This window comes from Pan troglodytes, chromosome 5 (assembly GCF_028858775.2).
Source record: "Pan troglodytes isolate AG18354 chromosome 5, NHGRI_mPanTro3-v2.0_pri, whole genome shotgun sequence".
Lineage (NCBI taxonomy): Eukaryota > Metazoa > Chordata > Mammalia > Primates > Hominidae > Pan > Pan troglodytes.
This window is the reverse complement of record NC_072403.2, coordinates 67,346,565-67,371,457: the sequence shown is the minus strand read 5'-3', so window position 1 is coordinate 67,371,457 and position 24,893 is coordinate 67,346,565. Positions and strand designations below refer to the sequence as shown.

The 24,893-nt window shown below is 32.9% G+C and overlaps 1 protein-coding gene across 12 annotated transcripts in view; it reads left to right on the top strand.

The window, feature by feature from the left end:
• KHDRBS2 (KH RNA binding domain containing, signal transduction associated 2) overlaps positions 1-24,893 on the top strand; it is a 687,327-nt gene that overhangs the window by 598,212 nt on the left and 64,222 nt on the right. For 5 of the 12 annotated variants that reach the window (XR_001718489.4, XR_008548534.2, XR_010158053.1 and 2 more), the window contains 4 exons: positions 521-694; positions 2,630-2,690; positions 20,326-20,408; positions 22,540-22,573. The exons of 3 other annotated variants lie outside the window; for them this stretch is intronic. Coding sequence is in view for 1 of the 9 variants with exons in the window: in XM_001141327.5 (XP_001141327.1) it covers positions 521-618 (98 nt within the window). In the remaining 8 variants the exon portion in view is untranslated. Of the gene's footprint in view, positions 1-520; positions 1,631-2,629; positions 2,691-20,325; positions 20,409-22,539; positions 22,574-24,893 lie in introns of those variants that run through there. 4 more of the 12 variants (XR_002944246.3, XM_001141327.5, XR_010158052.1 and 1 more) reach the window with 3 other exon arrangements.

The following is a 24,893-nucleotide window of genomic DNA, read 5'->3' as shown; positions in this document are numbered from 1 at the left end:
TTTCTCTATACAATTTAGCACAATGGATCTCAACCCTGGACCATATAACTATCATCTGGGGAGTATTTGAAAAATACCAAACCGTAGGTCCCAGCCCATAGAGTTTTCTAATCAGTAGATTTGGGGGACAGAGAGCAGGTGTTAGTTCTCTTTTATTTTGATTGTTTAATATTTCCAGGTGATTCTCAAGTTATTCAAGGGCTAAGGACTACTGGTTTCCTATATCCGATTTATTTATTTATTTTTAAGAATTCTATGTAAAAAGATTTTATGGGCAGGGGTTTACACTGATACTCCTCTTTCTATTTTGTGGCATTTAAATCTAACACATAATAAATACACAGTACACATTTATATACACACACTTTTTTGATGGTCTCATGATGTGGAAAAAATAGGCTTTAGCGTTCGGTGTTGAGATCTTTTGTTTTCTTTTTCTCGGTCAACTATTGTGTCTTAAATGACTATTTTTGGTAACTGTGAAGTCATGTGTGTGTTACTATCTTTCTCTTTTTCACAGCACCAGAAGAATGGGCCACAACCCGCTCTAGCTTGAAGGCACCACCGCAGAGGTCAGCCAGAGGGGGATACAGGGAACACCCCTATGGTAGATATTGAAGGTCCTTCCCACCTGTGACCTCACCTCAAAGACAATTCATAGCCTGTGGTCTCCACATAAACAGCAACAAGACAAGTAATAGTCCTTTTTTTGTTTGTTTGTTTCTATTCTAGGGATAACTGCTCATGATTACTCCCATATATTTCTAGTATTTCCCTCTGTACTGTTGGCGTGACATTGACACTAGTATTATTTTACAAAACAGACTGAAAAAGACATTAGCAAGCATAGTCTATAAACCTTTCAGTAGGATGATATTCTCTTGGTTGTTTTTCATTGTTGTGTGTAATCTTTTTTTTTCTTTTTTTTTTTTTTTTTGAGGAAAAGCATGAATTTGTTAACAGATTTTGAGTCTCAACCAACTAGCAGAAACTTTGTTTAGGGTTGCTAAAAGACTGTAATATGATTTTTGAACTAGCTGATAATAAAGTTGTAGATAAGATGTTTTAACCTGTCTTTTAATATCTGTTAGTTAGACAAAGATGTTTGATATTAAGTTTGTAAATTTAATTTTAAATGCTGTTTTAATGGGGTTGAAAACAAGCAGCTACTGTATGTATGTAGCTAACTGAATTTGTTCAGTGTTTTAACCTGTATTTGTTAAAAAAGAAAAAAAACACACATAAAGTTCCATGTGTAAGCTTCTCTAAATAGGAATCCACAATTTGTCAAATATGTTTGCCATAATTTGTCAATAAAGCTGAAAACTTTTGTAAAAACTAAATTTGGAATTACTTGTTTTCTAGCTTTAAATGCCTGCTTTATTTCTTCTTCAAGAGATGCCTAAAATGTTTTCTATTTAAAAATTACAAAAATGAACCCAAGTCTGTTTTAAGATATTTGTGTAATACTTAAAAATGTATTAATAACTTATGGTTGTTAAATAATTTAAAAGTTAACAAACTAAACTGTTACATGAATCATGGTTAGTAAACACTAATGTATAACATGTTAATGGAAAAAAATGGATTTAGAATAATAAATGGATTTTAAACTATCCTCTAAGCTTTATCTTGCTAAACACAAATTCTGATTGACTTGTTTGCATTAGCATGTCTCTCGTGAGAAAGAGTAATGGAGTATAAAGAGGTAAGAGTACCACTTACCACTGTCTAAATGCCTAGTTCTTCAACCTTTGAGTTTCCCCGCACATTAAATATCCCATCCAACATGTAAGCATTGCGTAGATTCACTTTATTGTTTTCACTCAAAGGAGTGCGTGGACTTCATTTGCGTAGTTTATAACAATTTTTTTTGACAAACAAATCATCAGTGTCACTGGCCAGTTGTTGCTATTCAACCTCAAAAACTTTATTTGTAATTTTCAGTGCTAAATATCACCGCCCTAGAAGGCAGTTTAGAGGGCTGATATTTCTTTTGAGACTATCAGACTTGATGGCTGATGATTATTAAGGAAATATGTCGCAGGACTCAAAGGATGACTAAACGTTAAACAGGTAACACTAATAGTAACTCTGTAATTTTGCCTATGCAACAGTAATGTTAAATATTCTCAGTTATTAAGTTCCTGATAGTTAAAAAAGTAAACCTACAAAAATATAACAAATAGGTCTATAGGCTATTAAAACAACTAATTAAAATTAACTAGAGGCACCAAAATTATTTGACATTATATAACCCTCAAGGCAATAAACAGAACTAAAATTAACAATAATAGTAATGCAACTCTTGCTAACTTCAAATGTAAGCTAAATTTTGATGGAAAAAAAGAAAGTGAAAGACTTGATGGTAGGGATGAATGCCAAAACTGTTAATCTTTTAAATACAGTTTTTTTGTTTATGGTGGCTTTTTGTCGATGTGATTGGTTTACTTTTTTGCTGCTAACCAGCTTAGGCATATTGCTGTTCAGTTTTTGCAGCTGGAGTTGCATGCTAATCGTATTATGAAGTGTGTGTCTGTCATCAATTAAAATTGTAAATATTTGCCTTTTACAAAATGCTGTTGAGTTATATTTAATTTTCTTTTTCTATTCCTTCTCATTATTTCAGGTACCCACAAACAAAGAACACATAATTGAATAACCGATGCGATTTGCTAAGAAGGATGGAGGTAAGCTTATTTTTTGTCTTATTTGAAATAGATAATCTCATCAGCATGAACCCATGATAAAACGTGAAGCTATAGTGATGAGCTAAAACACCTAATGCCACTTGTTGAACTACTGAAAAGGCTTAGGTTGTTGTCAAGAAATTGAAGTATTTTTTATCCTCTTTGAAATAAAGTGGCATGATTTAGTATTTACCTGGCAAGACTTTGTGAATTTAATCAGAAGCTTGTCAAGTGAATTGTGAATTAGTAGTTAATCTTCTGCCTTTTTCTTTGCTATGAACTACTATATTCTACCTCTCCTTAGTTTTACAAAGAAAGCGCAATAAAACTTGGTTATAGGAGAAGGAACTCACAATCATTGGCTAAAATAAAGGGAAGGGACAGAGTAGTCCCTGACCAACTCCTTACCTATCCCTTGTCAATAAGAATAAAATAAAATAACTAAACATTACCATTATTTTCCCCAGTTATCCCATTAGACTGATCAGTAAGCTTTTTGCTTCTCATCCAGCATTCCATTTTATTTAGCAGATAGTTACGGAGTAAAATCGCTGTTTGAAATTGAGACTTGGTTTCTGTACAAGAGAAGTTGAAAACTTTAGCCAATAAACTTCAACTGAAAAGAGTGCAGGGACAGTTATGAAATCCACAGGCTGAGCTGATGCTCAAAGAACTGAAGTGACTTAGTGTGATGTTTAACGCAGGGTTTTAAACCCCAAGTTTTAATCTTCTGTGTCTAGTTCTGTTTTTACTACATAAATATCCATAATATATGTTAACTTTAATGATCGACTTGGTCTGATGTTTAAAGCAGGTTTTTAAACCCCAAGTTTTAATCTTCTGTGTCTAGTCCTGTTTTTACTACATAAATATCCATAATATATGTTAACTTTAATAATCGGCTGTAGGAGAGCTATGAGAGAGCCTGGAGATTCCTTATGATGGGGGAAAAGGGGGCAGTGACAGAGACTGAGAGAGATATGAGGTGGAGTGGAAGGAAAGGAGTAGCTCATTCGCTGTGAGGAAGGCAACACCTCCTGGTGAGGGGAATAGGCTGTCTCAGTTTGTGCAGCTGGAAAAATTCAATGTGTTTGAGAGGAAAGCAGAAGCCCAGTGGGCCCTGAGGGGCAGGCTTACAAAAGTACACAGAGAAAAGGCAAAGCCTGAAAATACTATGGGTTCAAGTCAGGTCCCAGTTGTCACTAAGTGCTGTGTTGAATTGTTCAAATTTTATAAGGAAAAGGAAGAAGAAGCTATTACAGGTTTGAAGTAAAGAATGAGTGCTGTTCCTAAGAAAACTACCCCCGTAAGACAAGATAAACCTCACATTTAGTCAATTTTATCATTACTAACTGCCCCTTCACCTGAGACAGCTTTTCTAAAATTCAAACTCTTAAAACAATTATTTGATACTGTATTGCTTCAACTAAAGTTCTTTTCTCTGCAAGATTGCACATCAAAAATTACAGAGTTAAATTCTGAAATTTTATTTATCAGTAACATTTCGTATATATTGGAGTATAAAAATTGTCACTATTTTTGTAAAGCAAGAGGAAAAAGAATCTCTCACCCAGACATCCTACTCATTATTCTCTTTTATCCATTTCAAACAGTGGTCTTGATCTGATAAAGCAATGAAAGAACAACCAGCCATAGGTTGTTACTCTTTTGATGTATTAATCAATATGACTTTTTATTCACTGTAATTATTTGATTGTTGTTGTGGTCTTATAAACCTATGACTCTCTCACCATTCAGACTAGATCTTTATATGCATTAACTCAGGGCAGGGTTATCGCAGCAGAAAAATTAGTGTTGAACAAGAAAAGAGAACATTATTTTTAAGTACAAAAACAATGATTTGCAAGAAAGGGAATTTTGATTTTCAGATAACTTCATTTTGAGTAACATAAGCCTGATTTACTTTGAACATAAAGTTTATGCATTAAACAGTAGATATAAAAGACTTCTACTACCTACCTACATATGTCTGCAAGATAAAGGTTGTCCAGGCTCAGAAGAGAGCTCAAGAGGCAGCAATATCTAAAATATTAGCATGGCCTTTAATATGGGTTCTATACACTGTGTCACTTATCCAATAAAAGCCTCAGATGGGTTTGGAACACAGAGAGGACCTCTGACTAAAGGGGAGTCTGGGAGGCAGCAAGCCTCACAGAGTTGTCCACACCACTCTGTGAGAGGCGCAATCCTGTAGAAGTATCTATAGGACGTTTCACCGCACTGGCAAGAGTGAAGCAAGTCTGGCAGAGAAAACTGCACACACAATTGCTTTCACAGGAAGGCAGGGAGGATGCAGTAGCTTCAACATAGACCAGTGCTGGCCAGGATGCAGATGTTGTCATTGGACACAATAACATGGAAAGGTGAGAAGATCAGCTGCTCCCTGCCACCAGTGCCTCCAGAACTTAAATCCAAGCCAGGAAAAAGAGAAGGGGAAAAATAAATCCCTGACAGAGGAACTTCTGATCAAAATTAACCTGAATTGGCTGGGATGATTTTTCTGCACTCAGCGGAATGGAGACTTAAGTTTGAAATCAAGTTAAGGTTTAGAAAAATATAATTATATATAGCAGAGACATTTATAGGCAAGTCATAACTTGCCTCACTCTTAAAATAATCATAAATGAATATGCTAGGCTTCTCCAGAGACAGAGAATGATAATTTCTTTAAGTTAGTATCCTTTTAGTGGCAACTTTTATTTGAACAAAAACCATCAGCAAGTAGTCCTAACTGGCAAACATATGCACGAACAGAGGATGCCTTCTCTTGTCAGTATCAGAAAACAATGCTGGTCCCATATGGGTTCATGGCATCATGTCTGCCCTCACGATCTTCAATGTGATGGCTCCCAAAGTTGTCAAACATCATGTCTGACATCCACCTCATGCAAGTGACACAAACTTGCATGGCATTTTAAGGTTTTTAGATAATAGTGCAGCCTAAGCATATTTTAAAGTTATCTGTATGCATGGTCTATGTATATTTTCAGATAATGCTCTAACTCTTGGTTAGATGATCCCATAACAACTGGAAACCTCACTGAAAAATCAAATTAAATAAACAAATCAGATTAGCTAAAAACTAGACAATCAGACTAACTAAACAAAGTATTTTAGTAATAATAAAATTAAGAATAAATTATTTGTGCCTACTAATATCTGGGCAACAAAAAGTATTACTGAACTCAAATATGATTAAATCAGAATCAATTTGATGCTATTTAGGAAACTGAATAGTGGTGTTCTGAGGTCTTATAGTGCCCTGAGGTCACTACGTTAATATTTAGATAATATTTAATGTATATTTAGATAATTTTCACTTTTAGTATACAGTATTAATGGAACTGTGACCATTTAGCTTAATAACCGTTGAAGCACTAACAGTTTTTAAATAAAGTTGTCACAAAATGATATTTAGATAATATTTAGTGTAATATTTAGATAATTTTCACTTTTAGTATACCATATTAATAGAACTGTGACCATTTAGCTTAATAACAGTTGAAGCACTAACAGTTTTTAAATAAACTTGTCACAAAATGACATATGAAAGGTTATCAAGAATTCTTTGAAAGGAAATTATTTTTTAAACTATGTTATTAAAAGATTACTCTTGTTCTTTTAGGCCTTTACGTGAAAATATATAGACTAGTATTTTAAAAGCTACAATGCTTTTTTAAAATGTAACTTTTTAAGGTTGACTAATGAGTAAAAATATATAGTTAGAAGAAATAAGACCAAGTGTTTGATAGATCAGTAGGGTGACTGTGGTTCATAATAATCTATCATACATTTCAAAATAGCTGGAAGAGATTAATTCAAACATTTCTTGCATAAATAGAGACAAATATTTAAGGTGGTGGACATCCCAATTACACTGATTTGATCTTTACAAATTATACGAACGTATTAGATTATCACCTGTACCCCAAAAATATGTACTCTATTACGTAACAATAAATAAAATTTTAAAATGTTACTCCTTATATCATTCTCTCTATATTTTCGTTCATGTAATACCGAAGTTTGTAGGGTTGTTTTGTCTTGTTTCTAAAGGGAAGAGAGAACAGTGATCAGTAATTTGAGCTGGCTGAGTATCAAATATAAAGTTTCAGTATCAAAAGGCCTGTTGCTAAAAAAATGTTTAACTTTTACTGCAAAAAAATCATGTAGTAAGTAAATGATTGAAAATACTGAATTGTATAGTAGTTATTAAAGTTGATTACATGATTTATGATTGATATAAGGGTATATAGCATTAATAACAATAATGATAGTGGAATCCTCTGGTTTTTGAGCATATATGCTGGGCAAGTTACTAGAATTTTCACATAAAAACTTACTTGAAGCATCTGTAATTCTTTGAACAAGAATGCAAATGAAGTATAATTAAACTCATTTTACAGAAGAGGAAGTAGTGTCACACTGCTAAGATGTATAGCAAAGCCAAAATTTAAAACAAAGTTTGATAACCCACACATTTTCCAAAATACTGTGGAGTTTTCTAACTCTGAATAAATTTGATCAAAAAGAGGAGACAGAATTCCAGGTAGTCTTGACATAATTTCTGTTCTGCAGCAATATGAAGAATATTGATGTAAAAAATGATATGACAAAACATCTTAACTTGAAGTCAGTCATTTTACTTTGATCTTTCCCCATTCATCATTCTGATTTCATCATAGAAAAATATAGATGAAAGTATTCCACACTTGCCACAAAGCATGACTACAGTCATTGGTGGAAAAAATGAATTCATTTATAATCTAAATTCCATTTTCACATTTAAGAAAACCACTCACATGATTAAATAAGCATGAAAGCAACTTCAAGCTTTTATTCGTCAATCTGTAGATCAAAACTCTGCTTTAAAGAATAAGGGTCTTCTGGCTCAGGATTGACTTGGCGATGCGGGCTCTTTTTTGGTTCCATATGAACTTTAAAGTAGTTTTTTCCAATTCTGTGAAGAAAGTCATTGGTAGCTTGATGCGGATGGCATTGAATCTGTAAATTACCTTGGGCAGTATGGCCATTTTCACGATATTGATTCTTCCTACCCATGAGCATGGAATGTTCTTCCATTTGTTTGTATCCTCTTTTATTTCCTTGAGCAGTGGTTTGTAGTTCTCCTTGAAGAGGCCCTTCACAACCCTTGTAAGTTGGATTCCTAGGTATTTTATTCTCTTTGAAGCAATTGTGAATGGGAGTTCACTCATGATTTGGCTCTCTGTTTGTCTGTTGTTGGTGTATAAGAATGCTTGTGATTTTTGTACATTGATTTTGTATCCTGAGACTTTGCTGAAGTTGCTTATCAGCTTAAGGAGATTTTGGGCTGAGACAATGGGGTTTTCTAGCTATACAATCATGTCATCTGCAAACAGGGACAATTTGACTTCCTCTTTTCTTAATTGAATATCCTTTATTTCCTTCTCCTGCCTAATTGCCCTGGCCAGAACTTCCAACACTATGTTGAATAGGAGTGGTGAGAGAGGGCATCCCTGTCTTGTGCCAGTTTTCAAAGGGAATGCTTCTAGTTTTTGTCCATTCAGTATGATATTGACTGTGGGTTTGTCATAGCGGGAGGCATCACACTACCTGACTTCAAACTATACTACAAGGCTACAGTAACCAAAACAGCATGGTACTGGTACCAAAACAGAGATATAGATCAATGGAACAGAACAGAGCCCTCAGAAATAACGCCGCATATCTACAACTATCTGATCTTTGACAAACCTGAGAAAAACAGGCAATGGGGAAAGGATTTGCTATTTAATAAATGGTGCTGGGAAAACTGGCTATCCATATGTAGAAAGCTGAAACTGGATCCCTTCCTTACACCTTATACAAAAATCAATTCAAGATGGATTAAAGACTTAAACCTTAGACCTAAAACCATAAAAACCCTAGAAGAAAACCTAGGCATTACCATTCAGGACATAGGCATGGGCAAGGGCTACATGTCTAAAACACCAAAAGCAATGGCAACAAAAGCCAAAATTGACAAATGGGATCTAATTAAACTAAAGAGCTTCTGCACAGCAAAAGAAACTACCGTCAGAGTGAACAGGCAACCTACAAAATGGGAGAAAATTTTCGCAACCTACTCGTCTGACAAAGGGCTAATATCCAGAATCTACAATGAACTCAAACAAATTTACAAGAAAAAAACACACAACCCCATCAAAAAGTGGGCAAAGGACATGAACAGACACTTCTCAAAAGAAGACATTTATGCAGCCAAAAGACACATGAAAAAATGCTCACCATCACTGGCCATCAGAGAAATGCAAATCAAAACCACAATGAGATACCATCTCACACAGTTAGAATGGCAATCATTAAAAAGTCAGGAAACAACAGATGCTGGAGAGGATGTGGAGAAATAGGAACACTTTTACACTGTTGGTGGGACTGTAAACTAGTTCAACCATTGTGGAAGTCAGTGTGGTGATTCCTCAGGGATCTAGAACTAGAAATACCATTTGACCCAGCCATCCCATTACTGGTTATATACCCAAAGGACTATAAATCATGCTGCTATAAAGACACATGCACATGTATGTTTATTGCGGCATTATTCACATTAGCAAAGACTTGGAACCAACCCAAATGTCCAACAATGATAGACTGGATTAAGAAAATGTGGCACAAATACACCATGGAATACTATGCAGCCATAAAAAATGATGAGTTCATGTCCTTTGTAGGGACGTGGATGAAATTGGAAATCATCATTCTCAGTACACTATCGCAAGAACAAAAAACCAAACACCGCATATTCTCACTCATAGGTGGGAATTGAACAATGAGAACACATGGACACAGGAAGGGGAACATCACACTCTGGGGACTGTTGTGGGGTTGGGGGAGCGGGGAGGGATAGCATTGGGAGATATACCTAATGCTAGATGACGAGTTAGTGGGTGCAGCACACCAGCATGGCACATGTATACATATGTAACTAACCTGCGCAATGTGCACATGTACCCTAAAACTTAAAGTATAATAATCATAAATAAATAAATTAAAAAAAAGAATAAGGGTCAATTTCAAACTAGAAATATACTTGTATAAGCCATGCAGTCATGTGTTAAGAACCCAAGTGAAGATACCATTCAGTGTTAAATATTTTTAAAAGGCATTTCCTGTTGTCGATATAATGTGTAACATTTGGCAAAATTCTAGTCAAATTCTAGTTTCCAATTAAATATCTGAGGTAACAATAAGATAGCTGTTTTTGGTAACAGGTACAAGTTTTCCAAATCCATCATTAAAATTAGTTTCTTAGTCTCTTTATGTAGAAATTATTAATTGTTATTCAAAAGAATATTTACAGTGTGCATTGGAGAAAGTCACTCTACTTGATATGTTGTTTTCTCAGTCTCTTACACTTTATTATGAGAGGAATTGAGAAAACAGGAGAAATAGTTGTCTGATTCATATACTACCGGTTGCCCTAACAACAGCTGGCTTATCTTTCTTTATACCCAAACACATAAAAATACAGAATGAACCAACTTAAAAATTGGCAACTAGTTACTGAACACTAATCTTACGTTCCTGTTCCACGATGCTTCATACTTCACCATGGAATATAATAGTGAAGGATCTATATCCAGGAGAAAATTGGAGATGCTTGATCTCACAGGTTTTCTATCATCTTGATGCCTCTCAGGATGACTTACATCAGTAGAAATACGTTCTACTGTTTTCCCTCTCCTCTGTCTCATTGTCCTTTGTCTCACAATGGTACACTATATTTCGTATCCTCTAAATTCACAGTCTACTTTTTTAGACATGATGAAAATTTTCAACTACTGTAATGTCATCATGCTCCTATCTCCTCAGTGTCTTGTGTCATTTTCTCAATACCATATGGGGAAATGAGAAGACAAAGAGAAAGGCAATTGACAGCTATGTGGGAGAGTGCAATGTCCAATCTATTCAACAGAGCTCCTACAATGAGAAATGTTTATTGAGTTAATTATGAAACCAACACGTGTCCATTGTAAACCAGAAATTATAAAAGGAAAGAGAAATATATTTAATGAAAATGGAAAAATAATAACTGTTAACATTAATATGTAATCTCTGTTCATAAAATTTTGATTTCTTATCTATAAAGTATAAGAGGATGAGCTAGATGAGCAAACATCTCTGATTTGTCCAACTTCTGTAATTTTTTCAAAGTATAAACTTTAAAATTAGAAATGAACTCTTATTTATGGAATTTACAAAGACCATTAAATAAAGTCTGTGACTGGAATGAAGGCAGTTTTAAATGTCTTTAAACAGGGAAAATTATAATTATATGTTGCTTGAAGATATTCTTTAAAATGAAATTAATGTTGAATTTTTAATCTGTGTCTTTTAACTTTCTTGTTAGGGGTTTATGAGTATAAATTAATTTATTGACCAGTAAATAATTATTTAGAATTTATTTAGATATGCTGCTTTATGCTTTCTTGTAAGGCAATAATTTGTAAAATAAGTAATATCACATTTCATCAGAGAAACTTCTCTGGAATCCTTTTATCACCTGATAACCTTTAATGAAGCACAAATTGGCATAACTTTTTAAAGATTTTTTTGTTTCTAGTGAGTAATTCAGGTACAAATAATGATTGTCTTAGGATTTGACAGAATTAATGGGAAATTAGTATTTTTGGAGGGCTTCTTTTTTTTTTACATTGTCATCTATGATTACAAAGTAGTCCATTCTCAAGGTAAACAAAAATAGTATGTAAAGTAAATATGTAATTTAAAAATAAGAAATGTATAATCCTACTCCTCAGAGATAGCTGTTAATAGATTGGTTTGTAGTTCTTTTCTATTTCTTTGTCTTTCTTTCCTTCATTTCCTCCTCCATTCTTCAGCTGTTTGTTATTTATTTATTTGAAGTGGGATTCTGGTGTGTAAATATATGCAATTTCAATTTTCAGAAGTGAGCTGAATTTTGTTTCTTAGTGAAAAATAAGCTAATACCCATTTCCAAAAGGTTGATTTGTGTATGCGGGGATGATTAAAGTTGTATCATGTATTATGGAACTAATCCATAGTACACACTCTAGAGTGTGAGCAAAATATCTTTATCTTTTCAAGCTTAAATTTCTTATAGGTAAAATGGTGATAATAACAGTACATACTCATAGAATTATGAGCTATGTTAATTAAAATCATGCAGGTTTGTGTATATTCTCCCAAGTTTAGTAAATATCTTCCCCAAGTTAGTTATTTTTTCTTGGGCTAACATTTTTACTTTAAAATATCCAAGATATATATCAAACGTGTAAATAAAAATTAAGTCTATAAACATATTAATATGTTTAAATATATTTAACATTTAAACACCTTAAACATTTTTATAATGTTCTCTTTAAAATATTTAGCTAATGTAGCCTTTAGAACAGTTGTTAAGAAATCATCATTATATTTATAAGCAAATATATATTGGATGTATTTATAATAGTTACTATAAGGTATGTTTATATATAAGAATCCTTACAATGATGTTGCATATATATTGTTTACAATGAAAGAGTCAGGGGTAAAAATGAAAGTGAGACTAACAATTGTTTCAATAATAATAATAATCTGAAGAAAAAGACATTTTAAATAATTAAGTGCATACTACCTGTCAAGACTGTTGTGTTTTTGAGAATTATTTCATTTATTTTCTCAACAACCCTAAGTATAAAGTTGATATTGGCTCAAGATATTGAGTCCTGTACAGTAACCCTAATCATCATGTATATTATGCCTGTCTATATTTGCCTACTTACCATTGATTAAATGGAAGCTATGTGTATCTAAGTATAGAATTTAGCCTTTGTGGAGGTTGAGATATCCTAAACAATATAATAACATAAAATCTCAATGAAAAATGAAAATAAATGGGAAATTGTCCCTCTAGAAAAATAGTCATGGTTACTTATTTGTTTACTAACAACATGCTGTATTGTATTGATTTGTCCCAGTCTGTGTGACTGCAAAAATAAAATGGAGTTTTCCATTTATCTCTTTTCCAATCTGATGATACCCACTACTAAAATATATTTTATACCTTATTATACTTAGTAATAGGATACCAAAGTGAAGGTGAATATAAAAACAAGGAAAAAGATTTGGAAAGAAAAAGAATGTAGCTTAAAAGCTGATATCCATTAGAAGTGCTGGGATTAAACAGATAGCAATGTGAAAAACAAAAGATACACCTCTCCTTACATCCTTTAGGGAATGTAATGTCCTGAGATCTAATAATTCTCATAAATTGCCATCTTGTACTGTTTATCACATAAAGCAATAACATTAGATATTTAAAATATGCATTCCCTTTACAGTGAAAAAAGAACATTCAACTCCTAAATACATCTGGAGCTTCTTTTTTCTGTCTCACAATAATTACTTTCTTAGACCATTACACACTTTCCTTTCACTTCCACCAGCAGATTTTTCTTTTATCATTTTGGAAAATGTCTGTGTACAGTGTTAGGTAAAAAATAAAAATTTATACCAGCCTCTCACTTGTCTGTTAAATAAAATTTGTATTTTTAGAAAATTATAAATACTGCATATCATGCACCTTAAGATTTGTCCAGAGATATTAAAAAATAGGAGTACTAAATCTATGCATGCCAAAGGTATACCAAAGTCATTTTACCACACTATTTTATAAATATATTGATGTTTGAGAGACAGTGTTTTTGAACCTACATTTTAAGAGTTCTGTATTTTGGTATATAATACTATGTATTGTGGGGTAAAAAATAGACCCTCTTGCAAGCCTTAACAATATAAAGTTCTCGATAAAAATGTATTTTTTATTTGTTGTATTTAGATTAATAGGAAATATCTAGCATAGAGTATTTTAAAAAGTTAATTACTCATAGGTAAAACTTAGTGATGAGTTTATTTGATTCCTCAGAAGTAGGAGATAACCACTAATTTTCTCAGGATTTAATTCCAAGATATTTGAATATTTTAAGTAATATTCAAATGATGTATTGAATCCACATAATTTTCCATCACTAATTCTACCATTTCATTGTATCACCCAAGAAAACACTTCACCCTGCAAATAACGCTAGTAATGATAGCCTGTGACTAAATGAAGTAGGTTCAGAAGAAAGTAGCCTCATGACAATTTAGTTAAAAAATATTCAGTGAATGCCAAATAGTCTGCTGTGCTAAATATATTGCTAGCTGTCACATAAGGGAAAATGACATCAACTGCAGTATCTTGGTTTAAAGATGACGAAGAAATATTTTGCAGAAAAGCAGCCAGGCTTTACCTTTCTGATGCAAAAATTGGAGCCCTCTTAGGAAAAGGCTTAATGGTTTTTTTCTTAACTAGTATATTGGTCCAAGTTGAAGAGAGACATTTTTCAAATTTAATTAAATGAATAAATATCAATATACTTCCATCTTTTCTGGTCTTAAAATACTTCTTATGTACTGTTTATGACTTTTGATAAATTGCATAAAACTTTAGCTGGGGAAGAATAGAATTGAAATTAATTAAAAATGTGAAACAGTAATAAATAAATGGAAACATTCTAATTTATATTTAAAATATCAGAATTGTGATTTCATTTCTTTAGGATCTACTATTAAAAGAACTTCATTTAAAAAAGGGAATATAGTTATTCTACCACTAGATAAAAATTAACATAACTTTTGTCATTATTTTTATATACTTCCTTACATTTGTCCTTCCATCTTAAAAAAAAAAAAGTACTTTGCAGCTATTGGATAATTGACGTTTTTAAATGAGTTTAAAAGTCTAATTTTTGTTTGGTTTGCAAAAGCCAGAACATTCACAGAAGTTTTCTAATTTTCAACCAAGAATCCTGCTTTTGAGAAAAAAAAAAAAAACAAAAAAAAAAAAAACAGAAGGTTTGTGTCTAAATTAAACAGGTCAACAGTTGATCTTAATTTAATTTACTAAACAATTTCATTTAGCAGTTCAGAGACTTGGGCTTCTTCCATGAAAGTGTAGCCATCTGGAAGATTCTACTATTTGATCTAATTTATCTCTGTCCACCTTTATTGCTGAAGTGCATTGCAAGGAACCAGAAATACCTATTTGTCACAAACCCACTTTTGAAGCAATACATGGCAAATCATTAGAGAGTTTAGTGTTTTACAATTAATTTGCTGTATTATATCGTTTAAGAAGAAAAAAAGCTTTTTCAATATAAAAGCAACATATTTCAAAGTCTTAGGCTTACTCTATTTCCAAATTCGACACAAGTTTCTGAATTTTCATTCCTGTGGTCAGATAGTTCCACTGTGCTGTACACTTCAGGGTCTGGTGTACTCAGAAGCAGACAGATTTCTGGTTAACTGCAAGAATCAGGAAATGCACTTTTGTATTAGGAAGTGGCTCCTAAGTTTCAAATTGTGAAACAAATATATATATTTGGTAATAAAATTTCCCCACCACCTATTCTCATCCTGCAACGTAGAAGGAAGGGTCTAGAAACACAGTGTAAACGAAAAATAACTTCAAGTATGTCTACAATGTCCACAGCAAAAATACTATAATAATATTTTACATGCTAGAGAATGTTTCTAGAATGTGTATTTATTTATAAAGCTAAACTATTTGATAATGATATTTGGTAAATATTTAGGCATTATTTTATTCTCTGGATATGTTTTTAGAAATGTGAAGACGTAAGTGCTCTATTGTATTTATTTTCCAAGTAGGATTTATTTTGTTGCAATAGAAGTATACCTTCTTTCTCGAAATAATGCTATGATAGCATTAATGTTTTACAGCTGCATTGAATCAATTCATAGACTTATCAAGTAACAGAAATAACACATATCTCACTTCTCAAGTGATTTGTATATATGACTAATAGTTTTGATCTTAATAAAATCATAGGCAACATCAAAATATAACTATTCAACTTGTCAGACTATTGGTTCCTAAATATAATAGTTTTTTAAAAGTATTTTCAATGTATAAAATGTGAAAATATAACTTGAGAATAGAAATTTCAGAACTAAGCACCATCTATTAATTTGTTGATAACTATTCATTATGATGGAATTAAATTTCAAAATTAAATTATTAGAGTAAAAACTGTGAATAATCTTTATAATTAAAAATTAAAATAAAGTATTCTTTATATTACACAGAACATCAGTTTTGTAATACATTTAATTCTGGATTTTTTTTCCTTCAAAAGATATTCAGATTTTAGCAGCACTTACTTACATAAATGAATAAGATTGTATTTCAGACTTTAATAGAACATTATTTATGTAATTTTTCTATTTTCTATATCATATACTTACCCACCTTCTAATTTTATTGATTACACAGTTTTGAAAGTTTATTTTTTTCTACATTAAGGCAGTAAAATTTAGAAATAAGTATTATCTATTGAACTGATCATCTATTCAAATAGGACATTTGCCAGAATTAGCCAACAACCTGTTAACTCTTTCTTCTCCCTGGTTTTTCTGAGAATGCAAGCATTACTTATAAGTGATGCAACTCCTCTTACACTTAAAAATATACCCTTATATTGTAGTAAAACACTTAAATATTTCCTAATAGTTCTGGCAACATTTAAAACCAGTGATTTATGTCCTATATTAACATGATAATACCTAAACCGTATTTCCAATACTCTATTTCCTAAAATATTTTCTTCTATTTTAATTTTTGACATATGAAAATTAGCTATAAAATAACTGGAGAAACATACTATATTTATTTTTAATTGGAAGTAAAATTAGAATTTATAATTTAATTCCTTTATGAAATGCATACCAAACACAAATTTTTATGTAACATCAAAAATAGACTAGACATGAATTAGAGCATGAATTATATTAGCTAACAATATGTAGAATTAGAAAAAGTATATCTGTTAAATTACAAATAAATTGTGTTAATATCCAATAGGTATATATTTAAAAATTAGAAGTAAGTTAATTGCTCAGCCAAAATATTTTTAATGTGCTGTAACACCATAGACACACCTTTATTTATTACAGATATTAAAACTATAGTGCTAAACTAATCAAATTCAAATCAATTTAACCAAATATATTTCAGTGAAACAGCGTTTAAGAAATGCAAAATATACTAAAGAATGAAAAACTCATGACTTGTAATCAAAAGCAGTCAACTTTAAACTTCTACCCATCAGGTATATGATAAATTTGTCATTTTCCAGTTGTGTTCTTAGCAGGAAGTTGTCAAGAAGGCTTGACATCTCTTAAACTTGCATCTAATTTGTCGGTGTTTATGAAGCTAATGTTGATCTGTAAAACCACAGTACAGGAAGGAGAAGATAGCTACAGTTCTGTTAAAATATGTATACATCAGGATTTGCAAATACCATGCATGGTGTCAAAGGATGCCTGTTTTCCAAAAGGAAATGGGGACTGTCTTTTCCTCAGTTCTTGTTGTTGTTTTTTTCCTATGTCAGATGATTCCCAACTAAAGTTGGGACAATAAGGGGTATTGTTAACTAATTTTCCCAGTATTTGGATATATTAGAATGAATAACAATGGATAAATATAATACTGCTATATCCAAAATGCTACAAAATTCAGAAGTCATTTTTTCTCATAAATTCAAAAATGTCAACCTTCCATTGATACTATATTTTCAGTAATTTTGTAAAACTTCTACCCAAGGAAGGGTGTTGAATTAAAACATCTAATCTGCTTGTACTTTTAAAATGCTAGCTTTTATATAAGAAAAGTAGAAAGATCATAAGTGTGGTGTTACAAGTTCAGAAAACAATTGAAATACAAAGGTTAAGCCTTTCTGGTATAATAAACCAAGTTTCACCTTTGACTGGTTTGACCAGGTAATTTCTATTTTAACCCTGTTTTGATCTTCAATTACAAGGCAGCAAGAGTCAAGCCACATACATCAATTCTTTCCAAACTTTTGATTTTTCTTTCATTTTTACACCAGTGTAGATTTTTGAATATTGATGTATTCTCTTTACTCCCTAACTGATAATGTGAGATACTATAAGAATCCCAGGAATTTTTAATAGTAGTTGAGGTTTCATTAAACTTAGTTTTCAGGTGACATCTTAAAGTTTATTCATCAAATAATTCAGGGTGTAAAAGTAGCACATAAACATTAATGGAACAGTCATTAAGCAGTATAACTGTTTGTTTTCAGTTAATAGAGGACATTAAGCTCCATACCGTGTGGTGGAAAACAATAAGGTCTTATGATACACGTGCCATTAAGGATACTGCTACCAGACTTAACCAGTTTCACTTTACAAAATAATGGTCAGCGGTAGTCAGAAGCTTGCCCAAGCCATAGGTAGTCAGATTTCTACTGCCATGTCCCAGCTGCATATATATATATATATATATATATATATATATACACACACATACATATATATATGTATACACACATACATATATATGTATACACACATACATATATATATATATATATATATATATATATATATACGGTGTCTCATGCCTTATGCTAATGGTAATGACTAATGTTTGTCATTATCTTCAATCTTATTTTATTTTTATTTTTATTTTTTAATTTAATTTTATTATTATTATACTTTAAGTTTTAGGGTACATGTGCACAACGTGCAGGTTTGTTACATATGTATACATGTGCCATGTTGGTGTGCTGCATCCATTAACTCGTCATTTAGCATTAGGTATATCTCCTAATTCTATCCCTCCCCCGTCCCCACACCCCACAACAGGCCCTGGTGTGTGATGTTCCCCTTCCAGTGTCCAGGTGTTCTCCTTGTTCAATTCCCACCTATGAGTGAGAACATGCGGCATTTGGTTTTTTGTCCTTGCGATAGTTTGCTGAGAATGATGGCTTCCAGTTTCATCCATGTCCCTACAAAGGACATGAACTCATCATTTTTTATGGCTGCATAGTATTCCATGGGGTATTTGTGCCACATTTTCTTAATCCAGTCTATCATTGTTGGACATTTAGGTTGGTTCCAAGTCTTTGCTATTGTGAATAGTGCCGCAATAAACATACATGTGCATGTGTCTTTGTAGCAGCCTGATTTATAATCCTTTGGGTATATACCCAGTAATGGGATGGCTGGGTCAAATGGTATTTCTAGTTCTAGATCCCTGAGGAATCGCCACACTGACTTCCACAATGGTTGAACTAGTTTACAGTCGCACCAACAGTGTAAAAGTGTTCCTATTTCTCCGCATCCTCTCCAGCACCTGTTGTTTCCTGACTTTTTAATGATCGCCATTCTAACTGATGTGAGATGGTACCTCATTGTGGTTTTGATTTGCATTTCTCTGATGGCCAGTGATGGTGAGCATTTTTTCATGTGTTTTTTGGCTGCATAAATGTCTTCTTTTGAGAAGTGTCTGTTCATATCCTTCCCCAATTGTTGATGGGGTTGTTTGTTTTTTTTCCTGTAAATTTGTTTGAGTTCATTGTAGATTCTGGATATTAGCCCTTTGTCAGATGAGTAGATTGCAAAAATTTTCTCCCATTCTGTAGGTTGCCTGTTCACTCTGATGGTAGTTTCTGTTGCTGTGCAGAAGCTCTTTAGTTAAATTAGATCCCATTTGTCCATTTTGGCTTTTGTTGCCATTGCTTTTGGTGTTTTAGACATGAAGTCCTTGCCCATGCCTATGTCCTGAATGGTATTGCCTAGGTTTTCTTCTAGGGTTTTTATGGTTTTACGTCTAACATGTAAGTCTTTAATCCATCTTGAATTAATTTTTGTATAAGGTGTAAGGAAGGGGTCCAGTTTCAGCTTTCTACATATGGCTAGACAGTTTTCCCAGCATCATTTATTAAATAGGGAATCCTTTCCCCATTGCTTGTTTTTCTCAGGTTTGTCAAAGATCAGATAGTTGTAGATATGCGGCATTATTTCTGAGGGCTCTGTTCTGTTCCATTGGTCTATATCTCTGTTTTGGTACCAGTACCATGCTGTTTTGGTTACTGTAGCCTTGTAGTATAGTTTGAAGTCAGGTAGCGTGATGCCTCCAGCTTTGTTCTTTTGGCTTAGGATTGACTTGGCAATGCGGGCTCTTTTTTGGTTCCATATGAACTTTAAAGTAGCTTTTCCCAATTCTGTGAAGAAAGTCATTGGTAGCTTGATGGGGATGGCATTGAATCTATAAATTACCTTAGGCAGTATGGCCATTTTCACGATATTGATTCTTCCTACCCATGAGCATGGAATGTTCTTCCATTTGTTTGTATCCTCTTTTATTTCACTGAGCAGTGGTTTGTAGTTCTCCTTGAAGAGGTCCTTCATGTCCCTTGTAAGTTGGATTCCTAGGTATTTTATTCTCTGTGAAGCAATTGTGAATCATTCAATCTTATTTTAAAAAACCCCTCAGGAGAGACTGATCATAGATAGGATGCTGCTGAAAGTGAAACTGTTTTTCTAAAACACATAATATAAAAAGCACTTAAATACAAAAGGTTGGATGGATAATTTAGTTTATTTTGGGTATGCTTGACAACTGCTACTGTTATTAAATTTGCCATGAGACTGATTGACATCCAATATGAGAATGCTTTATAGATGCCTGTATGTGTAATTGCACAATGCTTAAAGCTGTTCTGCTCATCTGGGACTGTAGGTGAAGATGTATGATAGAAAAACGAAAAGCTGGAATAAACCCAAGACTGGCTGTTTGGAGGTTTAATGTTTTTAACAGTGGAGGTGAGTCCCTTCATCTATTTGTGATTTCATTTATGAACTCTGCTTACAAGACAGGTACAGAACACTTCATTATGGACCCAAACATATATGTTTAAATGGATAAAGTAGCTGTTTGCATCAGATGGAAGCTAAGTGGAGACATTAAATTAATGTCAAACAAGTGAGAAACTCTTTTAGTTTTATTCTACATTGTAGCAGCATAGTGGTAATATGGTGACTTTCATATGCACACAATTTCTGTGTGTCTTATTCATCAGAACTTGAGGTTATAAATTCCTGTATTACAAAGAAAAACAAAAGCAATAATCAACTAATAACGAAATATATTTTGTTCAGAGAATGTGATGAATGTTCACACTGTTTTTCACAAGAAGGTGGATGGGGGACAAAAAGTTTCTGTGGAGAAGAAATGTCATCCACCATACATGATGGCTCTTTATCGAGCCTTTGCCTAAAGTATTACTGTACTCATCCTGCCAAGTATCACCTTTTTTTATTAGAGGAGAAGTTCAATTTCACTGGAGAAGGCCAAGATATAGGGACTTCCAATAAATCTTTGTAGAATGAAATGGGATGGAATGGAGTAGGGTAGAACAGAACCCAGTAGAATAGGACTATAATTATTTGTTCCTTCCTTTAATTCTAATTTGTTCTGAAACAAAAGGAGAAATAAATGTACGGCTGATCAGAGATACAGATGATTTGGAAGATACATTTCTGTTTTCTTCCTTGTATATTCTTGTATTTTAAAATAACTATCTGGGGAGTATAAATTACACTTACATTTGCTTAATGAGATAGGAAATTGTGTAAGATATATTTCATGAATTTTTTCTTAAAAGAACTTAAGTAATTTTTTTAATGAAAGTACATTTCCCAGGACCTGATATTCAGAAAGACCTTAGGGAAGAGTTGAGAACAGTTATGGATACTATAGAAACATTGTGCCTCCTTCTATTTTGTCTCAGAGGAGTTTGGAAGAAAACAGTATCTTATCTTTATGACCATCTTGAATCTGATCCATACTTAACATCTTTCCAAACTCTTTTCAGAGTTCCACGTAAATTCTCCTGTACAATATAACACTCTCTTTGGAATTCACTGTCAGTTAACGAATTACACTGTGTATAAAGTGACCATACGTCCTGGTTTACGCCTGTTGTTTTAGGGTCATAATCATTAGCACCACATTTTACTCTCAGATGTGTCCCAGTAGGGATGAGAAATTATGGTAGTCTTATCTATAAATAATAATAACATGTCAACAATAATAACCAATAACCTTATTGGAAGCTTGCTATTTGTCAGAGACTTTGAGTGCTTTCATGTATAATGAATTCTTCATAATAACCCAATGAGGCAAGTATTTTATTACCCCCATTTTACATTAGAAGAAACAAAGAGTTAAAGAGGTTAAACAGCATGGCCTGCTCACATAATGGGCCCAACCTTAATCCAGATGAAGGTCTGACTTTATAACATCGTGTGCCAGAAGATGGTTATGCTATCTTCTTCTTTGCTGGCTGATAGAATTAGCTTTGTTTTTTTTAATACACTCAAAGATTATCAATAGTTCTCATTTACTATTCTTCCTAGATGTTATAACTATATTTTTATAAGGACTGTGGATTTTAAGATGCAATAAAAGAACACCGAAGTGAACTAAAATTCATTTGGGTTTTAGTTCAGGATATTAATTTTACTATATTAATAAAAATAACTGTGATTTGTTGAGTGACTAGTTTATGCAAGATTGGGACTTTCCCTTTGTTATGTCACTGACCCTAAAAACAGCAGTGCAAGGCAGAACATTTGAACCCCATGAATGTATATGATTGCTTTAACTATTAGCCCTAAATTGGTTCATAGGTTACAAATGAAGCTTGGGGCATTAACTCGTTTCAGCAGGCCTCTCCAGCTCTGACATTCTTATCCCTAGCTGTCTCTAGGAGTACTTGATTATCAGGATATAAGACATGGAATCTGGATGCAAGGAAAAATTCTTGGGGACAAAGCGACTTACTCAGCACCTCATGTTTATATTAACTATTGTGCATTGAGTGCTTAATAAGGTCATGCACTTTACATATTTTTGTAAACATATTTTCTTCTATTTTTCTCCTTACCATAGGCCAAAAAAGAAGATAATTTGGATTTGAACCAATGTAAGTTTAACTCCACTATGCTAGAGAGATCATCTATCTCTGAAACTCTCTATAGATTACCATAATTTAGGAACTTTTCTGAAAAGCAGTATTAAACATGAATAAATAACATTTGCTGATAATCAAATTTGTTCCACGACTGTATAAAGAATATCAATATAAAAACAGATATAATAGTGTTGTATAGAGATTGTTGAAATTCCTTGTCGTATTTTCAAATAAAAAGTGTGGAAATTTTTACGAGTGCAGAGTAAGTTCTGTATACTGCAAAGAACAAGGTTAATGTAAATCTGTGCCTATATGCAAAAGATGATTACAATTCACTTGGGAATACAAGAATATAAATCCACAAATGTGGATTGTGTACTATTTTAAAATGCCAAATTTTATAGTGTAATTTGAACAGTGGTTCTTAACTGCATATGCATATCAGCATCATGCATGGTGTGTTTTAAAACTACAGATGTCAGGACCCTACTGCATTGACTAAGTAAGTTTTGAGGTTAGAACCTGGAAATGTGCATTTTTAAAATTCCACAGGTGATTTTGAGGTGTACTATGGATAACAACCAGTGGATTAAAATATATGTGTAACATATTGATAAGTTAATTATGCAGATTTTAAAAGTTAATTTTGGCTGGGATATAAAAACATGGCTTTATAGAAGAGATAGGATTTGAATGGAAGGTCAGATGTGGACAGAAAGTAAAAGAAACATTTATTTCTTTTTCGTATTTAGCCCAAAATAAAATTTTATCTTTAAGGTTTTTATCTGCATTTCAGATTCCTAATTGGATTGGGCTGGAATAGTAAATAAAACAATAAATACCTGGAAATGTTCAATTATTTTCTAATATATCTGTGATATGGCTATATGAAAATCAGGTTTGAAAGCTTGCCTGAAAACTTATATATTATAGTATTTATATTAATATCAATAATAAGGAAATCTAATCACAGCTAATAAATGCAATTTAGGCTGCAAACTACCAAAGGGCAGGATTTATGTTTTATTCAAATTTGAATTCTTAGATATTTAGCATAGTGGACTAGCCTATGCATAATATATATTTGTTTGTTGAATGAATTAGACATTTGGACTTATTTGCTTTATTTATTCCACCTTGTGGGGCAAATTTCACTGGTGTCCATTTGAAGGCTTAAGAACTTTTGCTATGAAAGTTTTGGTTTGTTCATCTATTTGTTTCTTGACCCAGAACCAATGTTCTGACAAAGACTCACAATCATTAGCTTATAGGAGAAAGCTTTTAGGTTTTTTCTTTCCAAGAAAAAGACAAGGGAAGGAAAGACAGGTGGAAAAGGCGTATGAGAGTTGCAGGAGAGTTCCTTTTTAACAGCAGGAGAGTTCTCGTTCTAAGTTTATGCCCACAGCAGCTGGTAAACCACTCTTCTCAGATCAGTCCTTCCACAGGGAGCACTGAAGTCACCAAACCTGCCGATGATCAGGAGAAAGGCTTCTAAAGCTTTCCCAAGCTCTATCTGCTAACCAACTTTTTTTGTAGGACATGTTTGTTTTGTCACTGTTTCGGTTTGGGGTGTTAACGGAGCTTTAAAGGCACAGTAAAAAGATCACAAAAACTATTTTGCTTATGTTGCATATGTCTTTCCAGCACCAGTCAAGCCAGGGTTCTTTTGCTTTTTGGTTGTTGTTGTGGAAACGATGTCAGATGTTCATATGTTCCCAGTGGAATTTTACAGTACTTTTGGAAACAGTTTCATAGGGTGAAAATAATAAGAAGAAAGAATGAAAACAAAACACAGATGGGAAAAAAGTACGGTGACTTGATGATAGAAAGCTTTGATTTTCATTGTTCTACTTTTGAAAATAAGGGTAAAAGTCGAGGGCATCTTACAATGCTTAGCTGTGGACATCCATGTGTAAAAACATTTTCAGTGTGAGACTACTTTGATAATGATGACAGCCACTTACTTTGGTATTAGGAAAGGGGCAGGTAAGATCCAGAGGATGGAGCTTGGGCAGAAGCTGTTGTTACAGGACAGGATTCCTGTAATCTACTCTCTCTATGGGCCATCTTTTGAATAGTTGCACTTTTTCGGCTTCCCCACTCCTTTCTCCAGGTGCCTTGTGATTGCTTTACCCTAGACAAGTCTGTTTTTCCTCAGGAGAAAACAAATCCAAAATAAACATAATTACATAATTCTTTTTAAGCAGTGATTGAATAAGAACATATCTAAAACAGTTTAATTCATATTGGGTGGCATAAAACAGCTGAAAATCTAATGAATTTCTGTTTTAGGAATGTTTCAAAAGTAGGCCATCACGTGCATGGTATATAC